At 34.6% G+C, this 7,095-nt stretch overlaps 3 protein-coding genes across 4 annotated transcripts; 2 read left to right on the top strand and 1 right to left on the bottom strand.

Annotated features, from left to right (window-relative positions):
* Positions 1-134: 134 nt before the first annotated feature.
* SmD1 (small ribonucleoprotein particle protein SmD1) lies at positions 135-1,342 on the top strand. The gene is made up of 2 exons (XM_002048117.4): positions 135-291; positions 809-1,342. Exons 1-2 carry the CDS (start codon positions 278-280, stop codon positions 1,167-1,169), a joined length of 375 nt encoding a protein of 124 aa, XP_002048153.2. The 5' UTR covers positions 135-277; the 3' UTR covers positions 1,170-1,342.
* Positions 1,343-1,703: 361 nt separating this feature from the next.
* On the top strand, positions 1,704-4,855 carry LOC6623024 (uncharacterized). The gene is made up of 3 exons (XM_002048116.4): positions 1,704-1,919; positions 2,785-4,397; positions 4,465-4,855. The coding sequence occupies exons 1-3, from the start codon at positions 1,787-1,789 to the stop codon at positions 4,642-4,644; spliced, it is 1,926 nt and encodes a 641-aa protein (XP_002048152.1). The 5' UTR covers positions 1,704-1,786; the 3' UTR covers positions 4,645-4,855.
* Positions 4,856-5,060: 205 nt separating this feature from the next.
* LOC6622939 (uncharacterized) lies at positions 5,061-6,735 on the bottom strand. 2 transcript variants are annotated; one of them, XM_015175978.3, is made up of 6 exons: positions 6,578-6,735; positions 6,437-6,517; positions 5,748-6,279; positions 5,468-5,676; positions 5,303-5,358; positions 5,061-5,244 (listed from the first exon to the last, which is right to left on the bottom strand). In XM_015175978.3, exons 1-5 carry the CDS (start codon positions 6,620-6,622, stop codon positions 5,308-5,310), a joined length of 918 nt encoding a protein of 305 aa, XP_015031464.1. In that variant the 5' UTR covers positions 6,623-6,735; the 3' UTR covers positions 5,061-5,244; positions 5,303-5,307. The 2 variants fall into 2 exon arrangements, with proteins under 2 accessions (XP_015031464.1, XP_002048151.2); XM_002048115.4 differs by having other exon boundaries at positions 5,061-5,238.
* Positions 6,736-7,095: the final 360 nt, after the last annotated feature.

Raw genomic sequence — 7,095 nt, 5'->3', positions numbered from 1 at the left:
CCTATCTATTATAATATCCACTTTTCTGATAATTATAAACTTTTATTCAAATACTCAAGGACTGACAATATGCAAACAAATGTGGCGCTATCGTGACTCCCCAATGCAGTGTTGCAATGTAATATCGATAGCACCGGCTTCGATATTTTAGTCATTTTTTATTGCCGGTGCAGCTCGGCTTGTATTTATCATATATTTGGCAAATAGTAGTGTCAATTTTTTTTAAAACCTATAACAATATATTCGTAAGCGTGTATTGATATTCAAATATTTCAAAATGAAATTGGTGAGGTATGCGAAATCTGTGTATTACATATAATTATATTGTTTCATACATAAACATGGTTGCTTTATTTTACATATATACATACATATGTGAATACAAATAGGCATGTGCAGTTATACGTATGCTTAAGTGTACAGGGATATTATATTTAAAATCAAAATATTAACGAAATATAATTTTATACGAGTGATATCTACGTAAAAATGTTGATGCATCCCAAATACCGGCCACAGTCGACAAATACGACCGAACTTTATTAAAAATAAGCGTGTGTTTGTATATATGTACGTACGCGTCTCGTGTTTTATTTAAGCGCCAAATTTAAAGGTTCATACTTGTAGATATATAAATTACGTCAATATTAAAATATCTTCGAATAGACTATAATAAATGCTACTTAAGCTGTGTTCTGCTACGCAACAAATTTCCCAAACAATATAGTAATATATTCATATCTTTAGCCCAAAACAAACAAATCCCAAAACAATTGCAGTTATTTATATGTTTTAACATTTATTCTAGATTTCTGATGAAGCTCAGTCACGAAACTGTAACAGTCGAATTGAAAAATGGAACCCAAATCCATGGAACAATTACTGGAGTGGACGTAGCCATGAATACACACCTCAAAAGTGTTAAAATGACCATCAAAAACAGAGATCCAGTGCACTTGGAGTCCTTAAGCATTCGTGGCAACAATATACGATACTTTATATTGCCGGACAGTCTGCCACTGGAAACTTTGCTTATAGACGATACTCCAAAGTCAAAATCAAAGAAAAAGGACAGCGGGCGTGTTGGAAATCGTGGAAGAGGCAGAGGCAGCCGTGGACGTGGTGGTCCACGAGGACGTGGACGAGGCAGGGCACCAGCCAGACGTTAAGTATAAAGTACAGAAAATAAAAAAAGATAACCTATGTATGAGAAAAAACAATTACAAGCGCCCGGTACAAAGAAAATGAGGGCACTTTTTGAAAAAATTCTATTCTATGATAAGCATTTGGTGTTGCCCACTCAAAACAAACGTGAAAATAAAACTTACATTCTACAAAGTGACGTTTTGATTATATATATTATAAAACTCATGAATTTCCGATTTGGGCATTTGCGTCGGGCTAATTTTAAAACGGGTTCACAACATTGGATGAAGCTCTGTTAAGAGAATGTTGATTTCGTGCCAAAGTTCGCTCCACCGAGGGATCTGTTAATAAGGTATTAAATTATATGAATAGCGATTAAAAAAAATTGGATAAAACATTTTGAACAAAAAGAAGCATGCAAATATATACAGAGATTAGACCGCGTTTGAATATCGCAAAAACTCTTCTTTTTTATCGGAAAATGCCACACTGAATTAACGATAGTTAGTTTATGTGTTCGATAGTTTTTGTGGTTAGGTATTTTCGCACTTTCAGTTTACGGTCACACTGCCATTCAGTCTGAGTTCTTGTTTTTGTTCAACATTTTAAGTTTTCGTGTTTGCTGTTGAATTTGGGTATTATGCCACCCCCAAGACCAAAGGGGATAGGATTTACTACAGGGGTCACACCAGCTAGACCTAGCTCAAATACCCCCATGTCGGAGAGACAACAAATGGCTTTATTAATCCAAATGACAGCAACGTCCTCAACAGGTAAGCCAAACATACAAATCTATGTTTATATGTGCATACTTATGTAAATCTGTACGTGTGTAATTGCGTACATACATACAATACCGTATACATACAACAAATCTTTAAAGTTGCACGGAGTTACCAAACATGTGGGCGTAATACACTTTTAAAACTAATAACTAAATAGGCTCATATAATCACATGCATAGGTGTGTTTGTGCGTGTATGTGTGTAGGAAAAATTTGGAGTGATCTCATTTTTCTTTCATTAGCCCTCGGGACTTTTCTATTACACGCAGTACTTTATAGATAACGCCTTAATAAGGTACTCCCAATTTTGTGTATTAATGCATGCACATATACAAACGTGCACACATGCAAATGCAAGTTTTATGCATGTTCCGTCAAATGAATGAATTCACATACATACGTGTGTGTATGTATTTGCAAGCAGTGTAAAAATTACGCCCTCATAGAAATTTGTTGTGACGGCGAATGGGGTATTAATATGCCTTGGGAAAGGCCAAAGTTGTCACAAAATAAATATATAGAAGGAGGCTAATGCGACGCCATAAAATATAGAAACAATATATTATTTAACTATCTTTACTTAATTGAGTGAGCATTAAGAACAGTTGTCAACAATATGAAAAATTGTGTGTTCAGATTATAACTATAATATAAATCATAAATGTATCATAGGAACAATAGGAAGAAGTGATGTTTATGGGCGGAACATCCAAATCACCCAAAATGTAACAACTGGACTTAAGACGGTAATAAAATATAATCATAGTGTTTTACTTTTATTTACATTCGTAAGAATATCAAAATTTGTGTATGCATAAATTTATTCAATGTGGCGTATTTTATTATATTTTTAGAGACAACTCGAACGCATTCAAAGAAAAATGATAAAAAGGGTGATGCAGATGTTGAAGAAGTCAGTGCTACGGAAAAGCAGATAGAAGTTATTGATACCAAGGAGAAGCCATCAACAGAGGAATCTACTACGGATGGTAAAAATGCTGAACAAAATATAGCGCAAAGCGTCACAAGCACAAAGCGCAGCTATTCGGATGTTGAGGAAGACCCTGAAGAGCATGGGGACGACTTAAAGAAGAAGAAACGAAAAGATTTGGATAATACAAAAGATTTAAAAACTACCTCGCTGAAAATATCTTCTAAGCTGGAGAAAAACTCGAAGCTAGCATCTACAAAAAACTCGCCTTCAGGTAGTAAAATAAGCACGACAGTTGTTGATAAAGAGCTGGAAGCAACCAAGACTGTCGACATTGAAAATGAAACGGAGGGTAGTGAGGACTATAAGAGCAATGATAGCTCATATAATGGTGCCTTAAAAGTGCCACCATTGAAAATTGTCATTCCTCAGCAGAATTGCTCGATTGACACAGATGGTAATGTTTTACGAACTGGCAAAGTAGCTGCATCTCGAAATGCAGCCTTGCCTTATGTTGTCAGTTCTAATAGTGACTCGATTGATACTGTATTGTCAAACCAATGTCTGAGTCCACATGAAAGTCCACAGAAAGTCAATATTGCCTGCTCAACAATTCTTGATGACAAGAATATCAAATTGTTTAATGATGAAAAAAATCTAAGGGTCCTGCGCAGCTCTTATCGAAGTGGTGTTACAAGCGCTGAACGCAGCTCTAACAACTCCTCCCCGCAAATGCAAAGCAGCTCGCCATCGCCAGCGTCGTCGAACCACGCCAATGACAATGCTGATATCAAGGGTTCTTACACCAATATGACGGCGAGTCCCATACAACATAATCAATTCGATCATGAAGTTTTACCAAATGTGCCGAGCCCTTCAACTTCATCAACGTCATCGTCTAAAGAAATAATCTCATCTTCAAATGTTGACCTGCATCCGCGTAAGCGTAAAATAAGACCCAAAAATAATGATGATAACTCGAAAAATTCTCATGCTGATACATCTATGGCTTCTGGAGAATCTCATCCACATGATTATCCCTTTACCAATGGATTTCAGATGTTCTTAAATATTCGAAGGCAAGTGGAAAGGAAATGGAAGAATCTATATCCCGTTAAGCCCAGGCCACCACAGGGCTATAATGATTATCTCCTTACCAAACGTACTTATCTTTTAAATAAGAATGTAACTACGCCGGAAATAGAGGTACCGGACGACATTCCTGAGAGCATGCGAAGCTTGTATCGGCAGCAAGAAAAAGCCAGGCGAGACTTGACCGAAGAGCACATAGTAGAACGAGAAAAACTATGTTTAAGCGTTGAACAAGAAATAATCCGAGTACATTCAAAAGCAGCAAGGAGTATATCTGGACAATGTGCGCCATATTCCGTTTGCACATTTCTAAAAGATGATGAAATCTATAATATGATTACCCCCGAGCAAGATGAAAAGGAGAAGAGTGCACGCTGTCGTTTCAATGGCCGATTGTTGCTCAGCTGGTTACAAGATGTGGACGACAAGTGGGAAAAGATTAAGGTACGATCACTTAAATTATACATAAATCAAAAATTGAATTTTATACTATTTTTAACTGGTTTTTCAGGAATCTATGATTTTGCGGCAACATAATGAAGCGGAAAGTCTTCATGCGATACAAGTGATGGATTGGAATATAGCTTTGAAGCGAAACAAATTGTATGATTATATATTTGAGGCCAGTCTAGACAAGGCTCACGTACCTATCGTTTATGTTGGGGAAGATTTTGATATTTTACCAGCATAAAAGTGTTTGGTTATTCAAATTTATTTGCAAAGTGAATCTTAAAATATGTAAATATTTAAATTCATACACTTATTTATACAATAGATCCAAACATTTTACAACGTAGCCCCCGTCAAAGTAAAAAGCAATAAATTTTGTTTTTGCATGCTCGGAATTTCCGCTGCTTGAAAAGCTAATGTATAAATAAAGTGGTCTGCCTACATTTTCTTAATTTCTTGCCTACTTTTATGTGGTATGTTGATCTTGTGTTAATTGTGACGAAGCGAATTCTTCTAGGAATATTTTATCGGGGAGCAATAAAAATGTATATCTTAAAAAAGTCGCTAAATTTTCTGCTAACGTAAAATAAATACATAGATCTTTCGTTCAAGGTTATAAATACATTCAAAATGCAATCGTCAATAAAAACATGTAAATTTATGTTTAGAACATTTGTTTAGCTATTTATTAAATTTTTTAACGATTTATAACTAAATATTATATCCGTTTTAAAAGCAGTAGAGTTGGCTATAAACAGCATCGATTACTTTGATTCCTTTAATTGTGATTGTAGTTTTTGCGGATGGTATAAAACCAATAATTTTTCTTCAAAATCTAAGACTGAAATGCATAAATTATTTAAGTCGAGTAACATCTTTCTATTTATCAATGGACTTACCTGATTTATTTTTTTGTCATATTCTTCAAAATATTCTGCGCAAGGCTAACCATCTCCTAAAAATAAAAAAAGAATCAGGATAAAACAAACCAAAAATATGTTCTCAGCTTGATATAAATATGTAAGTTTTTTCTCTAATACTAAGTACCTTATTTTTGTACTTACTTCGCAAGTATCCAATAAGATTTTATTGCTAACAATTTGCTTAAGTATAGTCTCGGCCTGCGCATTTTGATTTTGAGTACTGCTCCATTTGCAACTTGAGGAAAGAGCAGAAAGAGCGTTTAAGGTAGCATCAAGCTTGTCGTCATATTCGTCTTTATTCTCCAGATTATTTAACAAAATTGCGGCTGCGTTTTGTTTGTTTATAAGATCTGTGGGTTAAGTCAAATATATTAAGTAAAATGTAGGTTATATATGAACAAGCGCTTTGTATAAAATTTACCTCTGACTGAGCTCTCACGAGATGATAATGATCCTATAAGAAATGCCGCTTTTATGTAGACTGATTTATGGGTTGATTTTAAGCACGAAACCAGCTGCTGTACTCCATTTATGCGCAGATATTCATTCAGGCCAGGTGGAAAATTTTGTATCAATGATGATATAGCAAAAATAGATCCTCGAGCTACATGTTCATCGGCATCATTCATAGTGGAGGTAAGTACAGGTATTATACGCTCATTATAAAAATAATTCTGGCAAAATTCGTTATTTTGTGCCATTTCGGCCACTATGTAAATGGATTGCGGTCGCAAATTATAATCTGGTGATTTTATATACTGCAATAAGATAATTATGCCTCCGGTTTTCACAAACGAGTTGGCCAGATCAATGTCATCAATCTTATCCCGTATTAAATCCAAACTATCCAATTTTTGATCGAGGCTTGTCGAATGACTTTTTAAAATTAGCAAAGCTGCTTCAAAATCATCGCCTGTCATTGCTTTTAGAGCGTTCTGAAGAAAATCATTTCGCTAAAAAGATAGTATATAGAAACACTATTAACAAAATCTTCTGAAAATTGCATTACTCATCAGGCAATTATTTTTGCACATGTACTTATATGGCCAAGTGATAAGAATAAATATTTAATGAAATTGGCCAAGAATTGCATGCATGTGAATAGATTACCTTAACATCCGTCTGAACAAGATTTGTGCTTGGCACATCCTCATCTTTTCCGGAATTTTCCACAGCTAATCTAAGCAATGCCTGCAATACAACAATTTGTAAGTAATGATTTTTAAGACTAGTCACAATAGTTTATATTGCCTCTAAATTTTGTTTTGGTTTGGCTGAAGAACGTTTTGCCTCCATTTTTGAATAACTTATGTCTCGACGCAAAGGTATTAAACTGTAACGATTATTGTTTGTTTTTGTGGCTTGGAATCATAATATAAACATGTGAGGCGGTGTATTTATGAGAGATGGGCTTTCAGCTATGCGATGCTATCGGTTGATATCGGTGATATCTATCGATACCTTTATTTTCTGTTCAGAACTCCATTTATTTCAACAATTATTAATTGTAGTTGTTTTTTAATAGACGTTGATAAATAAAAACCCCTTTAATCATCAAAAAAAAATTGATATACCTTTAAAACAGAACAATGTATAAGAATTTAAAGCAAATAACTAAAATTCCGCTTTTTCTTTGAGAAGTCGCCCAATGCGACTGTTAATGGAACGATGGGAATGGAATTTATTTAATTCTTTTTATTTTAACTACATATAAATAAATAAATAAATGCGTTGGACAATATTTGTTGATGCTTCCCAATGTTCATCAG

The sequence above is a fragment of the Drosophila virilis genome, chromosome 3 (genome assembly GCF_030788295.1).
Source record: "Drosophila virilis strain 15010-1051.87 chromosome 3, Dvir_AGI_RSII-ME, whole genome shotgun sequence".
In the NCBI taxonomy this organism is placed as follows: Eukaryota; Metazoa; Arthropoda; class Insecta; order Diptera; family Drosophilidae; genus Drosophila; species Drosophila virilis.
This window is presented reverse-complemented; position numbering and strand designations above follow the sequence as displayed.

Coding starts and splice junctions, on each gene's coding strand:
- LOC6622939 (XM_015175978.3), bottom strand. CDS start 6,622: ATGGAGGCAAAACGTTCTTCAGCCAAACCAAAACAAAATTTAGAG. Junction 5,677..5,747: donor TCGTGAGAGCTCAGTCAGAG/GTAAATTTTATA, acceptor CTTAACCCACAG/ATCTTATAAACAAACAAAAC. Junction 5,359..5,467: donor TCTTATTGGATACTTGCGAA/GTAAGTACAAAA, acceptor TTTTATTTTTAG/GAGATGGTTAGCCTTGCGCA.
- LOC6623024 (XM_002048116.4), top strand. CDS start 1,787: ATGCCACCCCCAAGACCAAAGGGGATAGGATTTACTACAGGGGTCACA. Junction 1,920..2,784: donor GACAGCAACGTCCTCAACAG/GTAAGCCAAACA, acceptor TTATATTTTTAG/AGACAACTCGAACGCATTCA. Junction 4,398..4,464: donor ACAAGTGGGAAAAGATTAAG/GTACGATCACTT, acceptor CTGGTTTTTCAG/GAATCTATGATTTTGCGGCA.